Source organism: Phaseolus vulgaris, chromosome 8, assembly GCF_000499845.2.
Source record: "Phaseolus vulgaris cultivar G19833 chromosome 8, P. vulgaris v2.0, whole genome shotgun sequence".
Lineage (NCBI taxonomy): Eukaryota > Viridiplantae > Streptophyta > Magnoliopsida > Fabales > Fabaceae > Phaseolus > Phaseolus vulgaris.
In genome coordinates this window covers 43,007,746-43,024,523 of record NC_023752.2, presented here as the reverse complement: position 1 = coordinate 43,024,523, position 16,778 = coordinate 43,007,746, and the positions used below count along the sequence as shown (strand labels likewise).

Here is a 16,778-nt window from a genome sequence, read left to right as displayed (position 1 = left end):
ATCGAATTCGTAACTATTATCGTACAATTTCAACCAAACAGTACATTTGTTCATAATTGTTCTTCTAATAATGATTTTAGGCAATTGCTTCCTGCACCCGATCAATTGTGACTGGCACCCGACATAGTTTTAAAAATCCAACTATGCCCTTGGCTTCTTCATTTTTGAAAACATTGAATGGTGAGGAAGAGGAAGTTCATAGTTTGTGAAGCTTTGCTTTGAGCTGCAAAAGAGGAGGTTACATTCATTGTTTTGCTTCGTTCATTGTTGCTAAGTTCAGTGTAAGCTTCGTTTGCCAAGTTAACTAGGTAAGTAATCATTTTCGTTCGTTTTTGGTTTCTGTTCGACTCAGCTGGTCCTGGATATCGGAATCTGGAATTGTGCTTTTTTGCTTATGGATATTAATATCCGGAAGTCAAAAATTTCAATACGGATATTGATATCCGGAACAGTGGATCGTTGCTTCTGGACACTGATATCCGCAGATCATCATTGCCTTACGGATATTAATATCCGAAATTCAAATATTTCAATACGGATATTAATATCCGGAACAATGGATCATTGCTTCCGGACACTGATATCCGCAGATCATCGTTGCCTTATGGATTTAAATATCCGGAAGTAGTTTATGCAATCCGGATATTTATATCCGGAAGCTAATTGTTGCTATTTTTTTGGTTATGGATTTTTTTATCCGGTAGCTAAGTGTTCATTTTTTTCAACAGCCGAATGGATACAACAGAGTCATACATGGGAGTTTTAGGGGAGATTGATGTGTGGGATGGATTAGATGATGTTGATTTGGAGCAGTCAATAAGTTATAACGCATTAGATAATGAACACAGGGCACATGAATGTAGTGAGGCATTTTCTACAAATAAGCTATGATCAATGTTGGGTTGTGAATGCTTTTTTTATGAATTATTTTTAAATTTTGCATATGTTATTGTAGGTATTTCGTGATCGAGATGAGCTGTTAGAGTGGGCGAGAAGTGTTGGCTATAGTTATGGGTTTGTTATTGTTATATTAAGGTCAGATACATGGACGGGCCAACGAGGAAGGATGACCTATGTATTGTTAGGTTGTGAGAGAGGAGGTAAATACAGACGGTATAAAAAAGAAGTAGATGTCAGTCGAACTGGAAGTAGGAAGTGTGAGTGTCCTTTCAGATTGCGAGGCAAACCAGTCAAAGGTGGTGAAGGGTGGATGGTTGAATTAATTTGTGGTTCTCACAATCATGACTTGGCAGAGACAATGGTGGGTCATCCGTATGCTGGAAGATTAAGTATAGAGGAAAAGGTTATGGTTGAGGATATGACTAAAACTTCGGTGAAGCCAAGAAATATTTTACTAACCATGAAAGAGAGAAATGAGAAGAATGTGACAACGATTAAGCAGGTTTATAATGCAATCACTGTTCACCGAAGATCCCAACGAGGCCACATAACAGAAATGCAACAACTGATGTTGTTACTAGAGCGAGATAGGTACGTACATTGGTGTAGGTGTGATGAGGTCTCTAATGTTGTGCAAGATATATTTTGGACACACCCAGATTCAGTAAAATTGGTGAACTCATTTAATATTGTCATATTAATGGATAGTACGTACAAGACGAACAAGTATAGGATGTCGTTACTTGAGGTTGTTGGGATTACGTCTACAGGTTTGACTTTCTCCGTTGCATTTTGTTTACTAGCAGCAGAAAAGAAAATAATTTTTTTTGGGCCCTTGACAGACTTAAAGGGTTGTTTTTGAGAGTTGATTCATGCCCTAGGGTGGTGGTATGTGATAGAGATGTTGCCTTAATGAATGCAATTAGAATGGTGTTTCCTGAGCCTTATAATTTGCTTTGTCGGTTTCACATTGATAAAAATGTGAAAGCAAAATGTAAAATGTTGGTGCATCCAAGAGAGGCATGGGATCAAGTAATGGAAGTGTGGGGATCTGTTGTGGATTGTGATATTGTTGAGGCCTTTGAAGATCGTGTGAATGCTCTTCAAGTTGTCTGTTCTCCATGGCCTATATTTGTTGATTATGTGATGGATACATGGTTACGTCCACATAAAGAAAAATTTGTCAAGGCATGGATAGATAAGGTGATGCACTTAGGAAACACAACAAGTAATAGAGTTGAGGCAGCACACTGGAGCCTAAAGAGAGTTCTTCAGAATTCGATGGGGGATTTATGTTTTTGCTGAGATTCCATCAATAAGATGATTATTTTACAACATAATGCAATCAAAGCTTCATTCCAAAAGAGTTTGCATGTGGTTGGACATCGGTTTAAGGTTACAGCTTACAAAAAAATTGTTAGGTTTTGTGTCTAAATATGCTTTGAACCTTATTTCGGAAGAGCTTGATAGGGTTAAATCAGTGGGGTTTGATAAAAGTAGGTGTGGATGTAGTCTTAGAAGTACTCATGGTCTTCCTTGTGCGTGTCAATTGGCTTCATTTGGTGTTGGTAGCATACCACTTAAATCAGTACATGTGATGTGGACTTGTTTAAGCTTTGAAGACATTGCAACTGAACAATCTTCACCTGAGTTGTCAATTGATAAAGAGTTTGAGGTCATCGCAAAGCAGTTTAAAGAGTTGGATGTTGCAGGTAAGGTTAACATCAAAAACAAATTGCAGGAGATTGCCTTTCCAGAGAAGACATCTATTTACACACCAGATCATAAGGTGAAAACAAAAGGTGCTGTAAAGATGTCTCGTCCTACCAAATTCATGAGATCAACTAAGCGAATCCCTTCTTATTTTGAACATGTGGATTTCTTACACTCACAACATGATAGTTGTGCAAGCAAAAAATCTAATGAAGAAAGCTTACCAGAAATTGTACCAAGAAAATGTATTCCTTTCCTTGATCAGTTCCCTGTAGGGTATCATCCATATATTGTTGATGTTGTTGACGTTAAGGCTGATGGCCATTGTGGCTACCGTGCTGTTGCTGCCCACTTGGGAATGGGAGAGGATCATGGGCTGTTGTCCGAATGAATTTGTTAAAAGAACTAAGTGAATGGAGACAATAATATGTTCAACTATTTGGTGGTGATGATAGATATGAATACTTGAAGAAGTCACTTCTAGTGGAACACATGTCTATGGTACCAACACTAACACCATTTCATTTTGACATTGCATTTCTTGACTTAACTTTGTTTCTCAATTGTACTTGCAGGCAGGAACAGATAAGTGGATGACAATTCCAGACATGGATATGTCATTGCAAATCGGTATAATGTCATTCTTGTTTCTTTGTCCATGTTACAATCATTGAGTATTTTTCCTTTAAGAACCCAAACACCAAGTAACTTTCGTCATCACCGAATCATTGCAATTGGACATGTCCACGGAAATCATTTTGTGCAGGTATAAACTAAACCAATCAAGATTTATGTGGTAAATTAAGATTTGTGTACCTTATATTTATTACCTTTATAGGTCAAGCTCAAAGATGGTTGTCCAATTTCACCTACGGATATATTGTGGGCATCACATCGTTATCCGGCGGCCCAAACTTGGTCAACATACTACACTAGCCGGATACAAGTTTATACCCAACTAATGTCCATTAGACGATATTTGTAGTCATAACATTTGTAATATGGATGTTTAGTACATTTGAAGCTGTCCTAGAATTCAGTGAAGTGCCTGCGGATATCAATATCCGGAACTCAATATTTGTGTCTACGGATAAAAATATCTGGAAGTTTCTTTGCTATCTACGGATAAAAATATCTAGAACCCACATTTGTCACTACGGATAAAAATATCTAGAAGCCATTTGTGTCTACGGATAAAATATCCAGAAACCACATTTGTGTCTATGGATAAAAATATCCGAAACTGTGTGAAGTGTCTACGGATAAAAATATGCGTAAGCCAGTGCGGTGTCTACTAAAATAGAAGTAACGTGAAGCAAAAATCGATAAGGTTCATATTGAACATATAAAAAGAAATCCATATAAACATATTGAAACATATAGATGAGGTTCAAATACATTGTCATGGATAAAAATATTACATAAAATAAATCCTAATACATCAGACATAAAAAAAATCCTAATCAATCATTCCTACGTGCATGTCTCCTGACATAAACAACTCTTTCATCAGTCGCTCCTCGTGCTAACATAATGGCTGCTTGTATGCCTTCCCAAACAGGGCTGCCCTCCACGACATCGCCATGATCAAGTAATGGTTGCAATGTCTCTGTAATTCTACGACAAATACCCTACAAGCATGAATGACATACTATTAGAAAAAAATAATACAAATTAATACGTTAACAAGGTTAGAAGCATACCAGAACAGGATGTGACTCCTCAGGATGACTTGGCACTGCTTCGTGACCACGTGCATCTGAGGGTACCGGTACAGGACGGTCATCTTCATCTGTATTAATCACATATGGATGTGATATAGATGTAAACCAGCCATGTACTCTTGAACGCAAGCATCAGGATGAGGTGCTATGACATAGTCATGTATGACATAATAATTGAAATGTAACCATCGACGGTCCATTTCATTTGTATCCAGATGACCATGTCCAAGTACAGATGGGTTGCGAGGGATGATCTGTGTATAACCATACTGACGCAGGACACGTTCTGGCATGTGCAACTGTGTCCAATTTTCAAGCCTCAAATAACCACTGAATAAGGAAATCGACTCAAATGGACGTTCTTCCCTGTGCTCGTTGTATGGACAAAACCGAATGGAAGCTGGTGTCAATGTATCCAACTGTGATCGAACAACAACAATTGAAGTACCTTTTCCAGCATCATACAGCCTACACCGAGGTTGATCTTCAGAATACAATGCTTGCATACGTCTCATACGGGAAATGCTCATAAATCCACCCTGCAACAATGTTGCATAACCAGCTAGTTGCTTTGTGTTTGCATAACTACAATCTCCTAGCTGCTCATACATGTGAGTTAGGGCAGTTGCTGCCCAAGAATATCCCCCGGTAAGCCTCAAATCAACAAAAAATCCAAGATAAAACACACCTACTGATGTAGCACTCTTGTCCGCAAAAATAGTGCAACCGACAAGGTGAAGTAAGTATGCTCTGGCAGCCACAGTCCACTGCCTCCTTGAGCATGCGTCTCCATACACATCTCTTAACCAGCTCAAGCGCACATGAGCTCCCCGGCAGTGTCTTGTTTCTTCAGATGCAAGTGCACGGTCAACACGGAGGGATTCTACCAATAAATCAGTCGCCAAATCAGAATCTAAGGTTTCCTGCGTGTAAAAATGACCGACAATGGGTAAGTGTAACAAATTTGACACATCATCAAGAGTGATGGTTATCTCCCCAACCGGTAAATGAAAATTGTTTGTCTCTGCATGCCACCTCTCTACAAAAGCACACAGCAGTCATCGGTCTAGACTCTTATAACTAGCATGAACCAGACCACCTGAGCCAGACAATTCTACAGCAGCTTCTATGCGCTCATGAGGTGCTCCTAACTTATTTATCTTCCTCCCATGTGAAACGACCTTCAGCTCACCACGATCCTACAATAATCAACATATATCATCAATAATCCGGAATACATAACAAATACAAAAATTTATTTTCATTACTTACCAAACCATCCCACAACTGTTTGGCTACGTGATGTTCATAATTAACAAGTAAGGACTTATCCAATGGCCCTCCTGGATAGCCTTCATCATCAACTTCAACTTCTTCTTGTTCAATATAATCTTCAAACTCTTCATTTGGAATTGAAGTACTAGGCCCACCCCGTTTTCTTCTAACCGATGTAGTTGGACGCACACGATCCAAATTAGAACTTCCTCCACCTCTAGTCCGCACCATCTTACATTTCATAAAAGTAACATTCAATCCAACATATATAAAAAATTATAACACATATAGTCTAAAACACTTGTGAAAAATTTCACACTAATACGGATATTAATATCCACAGAACAACAACAACATTCCGGATAAAAATATTCGCAAGTCAAATGTAGCTTATGGATAAAAATATCCGAAACCTATTTTTGAATTACGAACAAAAATATCCAGAACCTATTCTTGAACTACAGACAAAAATATCCGCAAGCCACTATTCAAGTGCGGATGAAAAAATCTGGAAGCCAATATTCATGTGCGGATAAAATTATCCAGAAGCTAATGCTGATCTACGAATAAAATTATCCGGAAGCAAATGGTGATCTGCGGATAAAATTATCCGGAATGCACTACTCTACGAAGAAAAAACGATGAACGGTACCTTGACTTCTTTGAAGATGAAGCTCACTCATGGCGAAGCAAACCAACTCTGCGAAGGTGGCTCACGGTGGCTGACGATGTCTCCCTGCAACTTCACGGTGGCTCAAGGTGGTTGCTGCTTCACGGTGAAAGGCACAAAGGAAGAAGAAGAACCCTATTTGTTGGGTGCTTACATTGGGTGCAGATCACAATTTATGTGTTTTTTATTTCATTAAGGATAATATGGTCTTTTCACAAATCTGATTGGGTGCCCATCACAAAACATTGGGTGCAGGGAGAACCTATTTTAATTTGGATAACTCATGGCTGAGTTTACTCTTCGTGGATTCTCCTAACCATTATCCTAGTAATTGGTTTTTTTTTGGAGTTCTATCATCAAGACAGAAGCAGCATGTGAAGGAAGTATAATTACAAATATAAATTCAAGTAACAAATATGAATATTGCTATGAGCACATTATATTTATCCGTTCCATCTTAGATGGGGCACCTGAAAGGTTTCAAAATAGTGTTATCACCATAAATATTGTTTTGAATTACTCCTTATTATTAACGTGTGTTTGTTAGAAAATATTCATATATGTTAATTCACTATAAAAATAGTATTTAGAGTTGGTCAAAAACCCATGTAAGGATAAAAAGTCGACCTTAAGTGTTTATAACGTTTAATAAGAAATTTCAAAGAGTAAATATGTTTCTTTAAGATATTTTTATAGATTTAGTATAGAATATATTTCAAAAATATATTAAAAAATATTTATGTTTGGTCTCTAAAAATGTCTGCTCTGATTTATTTTTGGATAAGCTGTAGAAAATTATAGTGATGATTAAATGCTTATTTTTTTAAGCTGAAAAGATTTAACCTTTCATAAATAAAATGAAAAGAAATAAAAAAAGAAAGAAAGATTAAAAGAAAAAACACAACTTGCTTTATTAATGCTTATTTATTCAAAGAATATCACAAGTAAGTAATTAAATGTTCCACTTTTCTTTGAATTGATAATTATATTTTCCCCAATTATGGTAATTCCCACAGCACAACCCTTTGTAGAGTTTGGGAAATGATAATTTTGTTATGATTTGCTAATTCAGGTTTTAATGAAGGATGTAGTGAAATTTACTTTAGGAATACATTTATTTAACACTATCCTTTTATAAATGTTATATAACAATAAATATTAATATAAAGTTGTAATGTGATGCTGAAAGTGAAAAGGTGTCACCTATCAGGGTTTTTGTAGAAATAATGATTGTTTGAAATGCATTAAGTCCATTGATTTAGACATATATATTTGTTAGATGTGAAGTTATATGAAATGAGTTTATTATTACCTTTTTCTTTATAGATCTCTTAATATTGTTTGGTAAATTATAATTCAGTCTTTATTAAAAAATAAAACCAGAATATATATTTTTTTCTTAACTATTTTTTATTTTTTTAGTTTGATGATTATTTCTAATGAAAATGTGAAATTATAGATTGAATCTTTAAAAATATATTATGTCCGACAAATATAAACAGATACAAGATGTGCTGTTAGAATAAAAAAAAAAATGAGTTGCAATAAAATTTCTATTTTATCGGTTTGAGAAAAAAATATGTAGAACTAATTAATTTAGCTCTTTAATGGAAAATAATTGGTGTACATTCAACTATAACCTGACACTAAATGTTTGCATTAAGTGTCTAACAATGTTTTAAGTTTGCAAATTTTTAGATTTTGCATTCATAAAAGTTTATAGGTTAATTTTCTAGATACTAAAGGTTTAGATTTCAATGTTCTTAAAAGGTAAACGATTTTTGCTGGTGAAACTCTTTGAAAATTTAATTTAGGGTTATGTGATTAGTTTTATTGAATTGAATTCATAACTCTAATTTAAATTTAAATGATGAATCAATTCTAATTAACTATCTGGAATTTGAATGTTATAAATTCATTTGGGTATTGTTCTGTAGTTACAAATATACCTAAAATTCAATGATACATGATGAACTTAGAAGACAACAACAAAATTAGGTATTACTTTCCATATATTTCAATTCTTAGATCTTGGAAGGGTTAAGCATGTTGAATCACAAGTAGTGAAAGGAGCAAAGTTTTATTGAATGGAATTTATAAGGATGAGTTCTGGTTAATGAGTTCTTTCTCTTTTACCTTCTGAATACAGTTTCCTAGAAAGACTACTACTCTTAGTCAATTTACATAATCAAAATTATTCCATTTTCTGAAGCAAACTATCTAAACTACATATCAAAGATTCATATTCAATGTAAGCCAATTAAAAAATAATTTATAATTTTTATTATTATAAAAATATCAAATAATTTTCTAATCTATAAAATATTATTTAATTTAATTAATATAGTAATTAATTATTTTTATTTTTTAAAACTAATTGTTAGGGTAATAAAACGCACTAATCTAACTGCCAAGATTGTGTGAGCTAGAAATAGTAACCCACCCCAGTGGGTTGGACTGACATGTAACTTTTCAACTTTTTTTTTAGATTTATTTATTTGATTTTAATAATTTATATTAGTTTTTGAACAATAAAAATAAAATAAAATAAAATAAAATATTAATTTTATAATAAAAGAAGGTTTAATATCTAATAAATAAATAAATATACAACAATACTTTAATGAATTAAATAATATATAAAAAATTAATATATTTCTTTTATTAAAATATTGACTATCACCAATTTTGATTCTAAAAACATAAATCTCTTTTTAAAAATATCAAAATAAAATTCGTCATATTAACAAATTAACAAATTAGAGAGAGCATACTAATAAAAATTGACAATTTGAAAAGATTAATCCATTTTTGTAAATATGGTGGGTCTAGCCGTCATCCATATCTGTTGTAGTGATAATATAAAGTTGGATGGAGTATGAGTGAATGATAATTGTAAACATAAATTGAGGAATTTAAAAGTGGAAAAGTGTGTCTTAGAATAGATGTGATCATAGAATCTTCTTTCAAATAAAAAGGGGACATATTTAATCAATGATGATGAAATAATGAAGGTAGATTAAAATCTGATATATGAATAAACAGTGAAAAAGAAAGGAAATAGGGAAGCAAGTTCCTTCTTTTGTGCCTCACATGCATGCTTCCTTTTCCCATCAATTCCATCCAATCCACCTTTCTTCTCTCTCTCTCTTTCTTCCCTTCTTCCAAACTCACCCTTTAGGAAACTTCATCAACAAAACTCACATAATTTATAAGTTTTGTTAATGAAACTTCTTTTGCTTATTTATAACACAAATAAACTCAATTTGGTATAATCTTGGCATTTATATCATATTAAAGGCTTTACAAATACACTATAATTAAATTCTTTACATAACTTTTTAAAATCATTAAATTTTTTTGTAGCATCATACTTTATGACTAACTACAAAATAAATAAAAAACTTTAGAACATCAAATATGAGAGAGAGTTTTCTTAAACAAAGTAAGAATTTTTTTTGAATTGGGTGGGTGAGAAATTTGTTCTTACCTGGTGTGAAGAAAACATGAGACAGCCCTTCTTAAAAACCTTGACTATTCAATATTCTTTGTTTTTTAATTTCACTTGCAACTAATTTACTTTTCCAAGTGTTGCTCACTTTTGGTCTTGTATCCGTTTTTGGCTAAACCTTTGCACATAAACTAGTTCCTCTTTCTTTGCTTGTGTGGTGGGGTTTATTCTCTTTCTCGATCCATGCCTTTGTTATTCCCTCTTTCACCTTTTTTCTCACCAATTTCCCCTCCTCGCACACCTTCTTTTCCTCTCTTTTCTTCTGTTTTGTTGTTTTTCAATATTTTAAAAACCCAAATTGAATTTAATATTCAAAGGTCCGTTTTTTATTCTAGAGTTTCTGTTTCACGCAACCACATGCATGTTCTCTTCATGCTTGTCTGATCTGGATTGGATCACTAGGATCTTTGCCATCTGCACTTTTTGTTTGGTACTTGAGGGGTAGTGAGTGGAGTGGTGGGGTTTGTTTGAGTAACACATCATATGAATCCCTGGACTCTTGGGCAATCATATTCATAGGACAAAGCAAAACATAGAAGAAAGGAACAAGGTTAGTGTGTTAGCATCTTTCACCCTCTTTTCAAATATGCTTGATCTAGGACCCCACAAGATTCTTTTCTTTGATTCTTGATTTTCTGTTATGCTTTTATGTTTCTGATGCAAAAGGGGTCTCTTTTAATCTCTGATCTTGATAGGAACCTTTTTCGGCTGCGCTCTAGAGGGGAATTGTGCATAAGGGTCTGTTTCATTTGCTACATCCGACGTTGTGGTGTGAGTGCTGGTTGCTGGTTGGTTCGTTGGTTGGATTGGGCAAGTGTGATTGGGGTACCCTATTGGGTAAAGTTTAGATTTTTTTTCATGGCGGCGTGTGTTTATGCTTTTGATTGCTAGTGGGGGTTGGCGGTGGTGTGTTATCCCTTGTGCTGTTGAGGTATGGCGGGGATTGATGCTGCAAAGTATGGTCATAGTCCAGTGCACAAGGCCATAGTTTCAAAGGATTATGCTGAGCTTAAGAGGATACTTGCTGGTCTCCCACGGCTGCGTAACACGGCTGAGATTCACACTGAAGCGGTTTCAATTTTGGAGGAAGAAAAGGCTGATGCCATTTCCGCTTTGATTGACCGGCGTGATGTGCCAAACCGGGATACTCCTCTTCATTTGGCTGTGAAATTTGGGGATGAAATGGCCACGGAGATGCTTATGGTTGCTGGGGCAGATTGGAGTTTGCAGAATGAGCAGGGGTGGAGTGCTCTTCAGGAAGCTATCTGCAATAGAGAAGAGGGTATTGCCAAGATATAATTAAGCACTACCAACCTCTGGCTTGGGCAAAATGGTGCAGACGGTTGCCTCGCTTGGTAGGGACCATGAGGAGAATGAGAGACTTCTACATGGAGATTACATTCCATTTTGAGAGTTCTGTGATTCCTTTCATCTCGAGGATTGCTCCTTCAGACACCTACAAAATTTGGAAGAGGGGTGCAAATCTAAGGGCAGACATGACTTTGGCTGGTTTTGATGGTTTTAGAATCCAGAGATCAGATCAGAGCATTCTTTTCCTTGGTGATGGTTCAGAGGATGGGAAAGTCCCACCTGGGTCACTCTGCATGATCTCACACAAGGAAAAAGAGATTCTCAATGCTCTAGATGATGCTGGATTTCCGGCAGATGAGGAGGAGGTTCAGCAAGAAGTGGTTGCAATGTCTAAAACAAATATTTTTAGGCCTGGGATTGATGTCACCCAGGCAGTTCTTTTGCCTCAGTTGACTTGGAGGCGGCAGGAGAAAACAGAAATGGTAGGCTCTTGGAAAGCTAAGGTGTATGACATGCACAATGTAGTTGTGAGCATAAATCTAGAGGAGTCCCTGGAGCTATGACAGATGATGAGCTCTTCTCATCTTGCAATGAAAATGAAACTGAGGGTGAAGAGTTCAATGATATATTGACTGAGGAGGAAAGAAGGCAATTGGAAGATGCGCTTCGGTTGGATTCATTGGACTTGGCCAACGAGAGTGATGAGGTCGTCATTGGGCATCGTCACAGCTGCTATGAGCATAGAGATATTCCCATTGAAGATGGAACTTGTAACAAAAGTGGAGAAAATAAGCAGGAAAAGAAAGGATGGTTTGGTGGATGGAGGAAAAAGGATTTGAAACCTGAAGCACCAAAGAAGATTGCTGCACCAAGAAGTTCTCTTTGCGTAGAAGAAAAGGTGAGTGATTTATTAGGGGATTCTCCTTCAAGAAATCAGACTAAGCCAGGAAGACATTCTGTTGAGATAGCTGTGAAGGGTGATGAGTCACGGAGGAAAAAAGATGCCAAGGCTTCTTCTGCAAATTCTGATGGCAGAAGTCGTCACAAAGATGGAAATCGTGAAAATGAATATAAGAAAGGGTTGCGACCTATTCTTTGGCTTTCACCTAACTTTCCCCTAAAACTGAAGAACTCCTGCCATTGCTCGACATTGTTGCAAACAAAGTTAAAGCAATTCGACGATTAAGAGAGCTCCTTACAACGAAACTTCCAGTGGGAAGCTTCCCTGTTAAGGTCTGTGCTCATCATCCTTTTAAGGCCAGTTACTAGAAGTATGAATTCCATTTATTTTCTAGGATGAATTATACACTTGCTTGTTTATTCTGCTTATGCTGTAGTATGCTGCACATCGTTTGTTGGTCTATAAATGGGAGGAAATCAAGGGATAAATTGTTAAGGGAGAAAAACACAGTAACAGTGAAAGTAGATGCAGAATAGGAGTCAGGAATAGATTGAGCTAGAAACGGAGTAATGTTGCCCAATTCAATAACCAATATCAAGCTAAAGTATATAAATCATTGTGTTATCTATATAGATATATTTCAAGGGAAACCCAACATTAATAACCAAGCAATCTTAAGTGACTCAAGTTTAATTAAAAAATAGCCCTTTGCTAAAACGAAAAACCTTACAACATGGAGTATGCGATGGTTGTTCTTTATGAATTGATAGGTGATAATGACAATCATGTCTGCATCAATGGCAGCTTAAGTGTCAGTGTGTCAGTATCATTATTATTGCAAAGTAAAAGTGTTTGTGATAGCTAATCACTGTCAGTTACCTGTTGTTTTTCTGACAGTTAGTAGTAATGTTTTACAGTTTAATTTTCATGCCAATGAGCTTTTGTTTTTCTTGGGATTAGTTTGAATACAAAAAAATTGTACTTTACTGTTTATGGTGGTTTGCTTACAACTACCATCACAGCATTTGTTTTTAGTTTGGGGGTGGCAGGGAAATTGCTTCTTCGGCTGTAGATTACAGAGGTGTCTGTCTGATCTGCAGAGAGATTAGAGGGTTACCCTGTTTTAATTTATGAGGAATACTACCTAAAACATCCTCTACTATTGGTTACAATTTATTGAAAACTATAAAATTAGGAACTAGACTCATTAAATAAGAAGTGAGTTTCACTAAATTGTAATATAAATCTCAGTGAATAGTAAAGTGTGTTCCAAAGAATGTATTACTGTTTTGCTAATATGTCTTTATATTTATGCATAGTGTATTCACACACACATACATACTTTGCTGAGTTATTGTTTTGTCTTAGTGTCTTTATTTTGTTTTGATGCCTTATGTTTCCTCTCTTTTTAAGATAACTTTTTATTCTTATTTGTTTTTGGAAAAAAAATGACATTTGTGTAAATTTTATCTAAAACTAAGAGGACATTTGTATTATTCTTTCTGTAACTTTATTTTTTCATAGATAGATTTGAGAGTTAAATACTTTATCTCTGGCAGCAATTAAAACTTTTTTGTTGTAATGAAAGATATTCTCATTTTGAGAACTGTTTTAGAAAACCAAAATAAGTTTCAATGCGTGGAAAAATTAAGAGCTCATTCTCTTAGTAATGAAGAATCTAGTTTTCATGAACCAAGTACTTTAATGCTTAAGGTGACAAGTGCAAGCTGTTTTTTTATGTCATGTTCAGAATACTTGTTGGAAACATGTTCCCTACTCATTTAGTTTTCACGGATTTGATTAATTTGGATGAGTTGTCCTGAACTGAGTCATTATTCTCCTCCCAGGTGGTTCCTTATCTGTCAATTTCTTTTAGTTCATAAAACTGAACCATGTCTAACGAGCTTCTTCAGGAAAGGGAGTTTAATCCCTTATCTAACATGATGTTCAACATGTTCACTGAAATCTTGAGTTGTTAATTCTTTGGCTAGAAAATCCAGCTGCAGAACATGGGTGGAAGCATTGTTATTTTGTTATCATGACCATGAATCTTTCTATCAACCCATTCTTCACTTATATTTATTTTAGATTTACTGATAGTGATTTCTGCCTTAAGGTTTGTTTATTCAATTCTTGAATTAGTATTGACTGATATAATAAAGAAGCTTTTTTTATATTTTACCTACATTTGTGGGTAGGTTCTTTAATCTTTCAAGCTAGCCTGGTCCTACTGTTCTGCATAGGTTCATGTGATCAATGGTCAATGCCTTGAACTGGATACTATACCTAGCACTTCCTACACATTCTTGAGATGTGGCTTTTGATTTTTTGTCAATTATGTTGTCTACTTATTGAAGCTTGTTCCTTTGGACTGAATCTATATCATATTTTAACTTTATTGTACATCACATGATTACTGTCTCTGTTGGCTTTTCTTTTTCTCTTCACATGTTATCTTTTTTTTTCTTTGCAAATGATGTTAATCCATTTGCTCTTGCATGATACAGGTGGCCATCCCTGTGGTTCCTACTATCAGAGTATTGGTTACCTTTACAAAGTTTGAAGAACTACAGCCGGTGGACGAGTTCGCAACGCCGCCATCGAGTCCATCTGCAGCTGGCCAAGAGAGCCCTGCAGTGCCACATTTCTCGGCATCATCTTGGTTTCAATGGATAAAGGCTCCTTATCGCTCTGGTACATCTGCTCCAGGATCCAGCAGTAGGATAGAAAATATTCAAGACCCATTTGCCATTCCATCTGACTATACTTGGATTAGTGCTGAAGCAAAGAAAAAGAAGATGCAAGAGAAGAACAAGGCAAAGAAAGGAAAAAGTCATAACTAGTTATGCCAGTGTGCCAGTTCATAAGCAAGCTCCAAACTTGGAAGTGCTTTGGTTGTTTAGAGAACTTGGGATCTGAAGTTATCTTTCATGTAGGAAGAAGGATTATCCAAGGAGTTGTGCATGGACTATTTGAAGCATGTGGCATAAGGAAAAGAAAATTGTGATTCTTGCAATAATAGCTGGAGTTTTCAAGTTTACACCAAAGAATTTGTTGATTCTGTTTCAGAACATGTGGAAAACCATTAACTCAGGATAGTTGCAATCACAGTGATCAACTTTTCATATTCATGGTTGCAGTTTAAATTCACCTTTGTTTGGTTATAATTCTTTTCCCTGATTTTATTCATGTAAATAAACTGAAGAATTTGTTTACTCGCTTTGAGCTTTATCATAGTATGTTTTATTATATTTCAGCATTATTATTAATGAAATGAAATTTGGTCCCACTTTCATTGAACTTGGACTGCATCTTCCTCCACCTCCGTATATTTTTGCGGTACCCTCATAATTTTTATAATTTCAGAAATACTCTCCTGTAAATAAGCCTCTATATATTATTGTGGTACCTCATAATTTTTATAATTTCAGTAATACTCTCTTGTAAATAAGGTAAATGTTTGAAGGAGGTTTGGATTTGTATGTAAAAAAGAAAGAAGAATAAAGGAAAATAGCATGATTATTATATTTTTAAATAAAATTTTCTAAGTTTATGAGGTGTATAAACTTAGTTTTGAATTAATTAAATTTAAGGAGTAGTATTTGGGAAGAATTGAAGTTATAAAAAATAAATAAAGGAATACTATTTTTTTCTTTACTCAAATTTTAAATGTAATAGAGATTGGAGTGAACAAGATCACATGATCTTTAAAAATAGCATATTTCAAAAAAATTGTATTATAACATATAATTGGGATTTTAAATTTAAAATCTAGGTGTTATAAGAAACTTTTATTAGAACAGGTTAATTTAAGTTTAACACCAGTATCTTAAGATTCTTTGTTTTATGAATAAAAAAAATATTGAATTGTATTATTTAGTTAACTTCTTAAGTTTTAAAAGTTTAAAATATAAATAAAAAATAATAAAGTATTATAAGAGGCTATTTATTTACCTGGTTTTACAAATATGAGTTGTAAAACAAAATATTGTATTAAAGATTGTAGAAGTTATGATTTGATTAGCAAATGAGTGGTGGTTAAGTGAGAATTGACTTTGACTCAATGCCAAGATTCAAGGATTGTGGGTCATTGCTTCACCCTGTTTAAATAGCTTGAACTTCAACAACTTCACCCTATATCAGCATTTTCACAATCCAAACCTTTTTAGAAAACGTTTAAAATTATTTTCTGAAAATCAGAAAAATTATGAAAATGAAAAATTTAACCCTTAATTTGGAGAGTTGAATTTTGTGTCTAAGGCACTTAGACCCACACACATGCTGCTCTAAACTAATATTATATTTTCTATTCTAAGACTTTTGCTTCAAATGAATTTGCCTCTCACTTATAGTTTCCATTATAAGTATTATGTTTTTCTTTTTTCTCTTTTCTTTTGCTATTTTCTCAATTAAGTCTCCTTTCTTCATGAGTTTCCCATTATTACAAATGTATGCCTCAACAAATGCTTGATTTGAAACTTGTGTTTTTTAGCTTCTAATTGTTGTTGTTGTTGTCTCAACTATATTGATTATGCTTCTTGGTTTTGATCAACTTTTCCCTGTATTGTCAATGGATTTGTTTCATTTTTTGAGTTCCTCTTGATTCAGATCACAAAAATTGTTGATTTTATGGAATGGTGTGCTATTGTTCCGATTCAATCCTATTTCTGGTAGGAGCAGAATCGAATTTTCCCCATAAATTTTGTATCTGTTATAGTGTGAAAAGAAAGAGCGTTTTGGATTATTGGAATGGGTTGGTGATTATTGGGTAGT

The 16,778-nt window shown here is 34.7% G+C and overlaps 2 protein-coding genes and 1 pseudogene across 2 annotated transcripts; 2 read left to right on the top strand and 1 right to left on the bottom strand.

Moving 5' to 3' along the window:
- Positions 1 to 556: 556 nt before the first annotated feature.
- LOC137825177 (uncharacterized) lies at positions 557 to 2,205 on the top strand. The gene is made up of 4 exons (XM_068630852.1): positions 557 to 624; positions 729 to 867; positions 956 to 1,491; positions 1,671 to 2,205. Exons 1-4 carry the CDS (start codon positions 557 to 559, stop codon positions 2,203 to 2,205), a joined length of 1,278 nt encoding a protein of 425 aa, XP_068486953.1.
- Positions 2,206 to 4,076: 1,871 nt separating this feature from the next.
- Positions 4,077 to 4,948, bottom strand: LOC137825176 (protein MAIN-LIKE 1-like). Its single transcript, XM_068630851.1, has 3 exons — positions 4,558 to 4,948; positions 4,317 to 4,405; positions 4,077 to 4,244 (listed from the first exon to the last, which is right to left on the bottom strand). Exons 1-3 carry the CDS (start codon positions 4,946 to 4,948, stop codon positions 4,077 to 4,079), a joined length of 648 nt encoding a protein of 215 aa, XP_068486952.1.
- Positions 4,949 to 10,538: 5,590 nt separating this feature from the next.
- LOC137825709 (uncharacterized) lies at positions 10,539 to 15,305 on the top strand (annotated as a pseudogene).
- The last annotated feature ends 1,473 nt before the right edge of the window (positions 15,306 to 16,778 follow it).

Coding starts and splice junctions, on each gene's coding strand:
- LOC137825177 (XM_068630852.1), top strand. CDS start 557: ATGGATCATTGCTTCCGGACACTGATATCCGCAGATCATCGTTGCCTT. Junction 868..955: donor GGGCACATGAATGTAGTGAG/GCATTTTCTACA, acceptor ATGTTATTGTAG/GTATTTCGTGATCGAGATGA. Junction 1,492..1,670: donor TTGTTACTAGAGCGAGATAG/GTACGTACATTG, acceptor TTACGTCTACAG/GTTTGACTTTCTCCGTTGCA.
- LOC137825176 (XM_068630851.1), bottom strand. CDS start 4,948: ATGTATGAGCAGCTAGGAGATTGTAGTTATGCAAACACAAAGCAACTA. Junction 4,406..4,557: donor CCCATCTGTACTTGGACATG/GTCATCTGGATA, acceptor TGATTAATACAG/ATGAAGATGACCGTCCTGTA. Junction 4,245..4,316: donor AGGAGTCACATCCTGTTCTG/GTATGCTTCTAA, acceptor TCATGCTTGTAG/GGTATTTGTCGTAGAATTAC.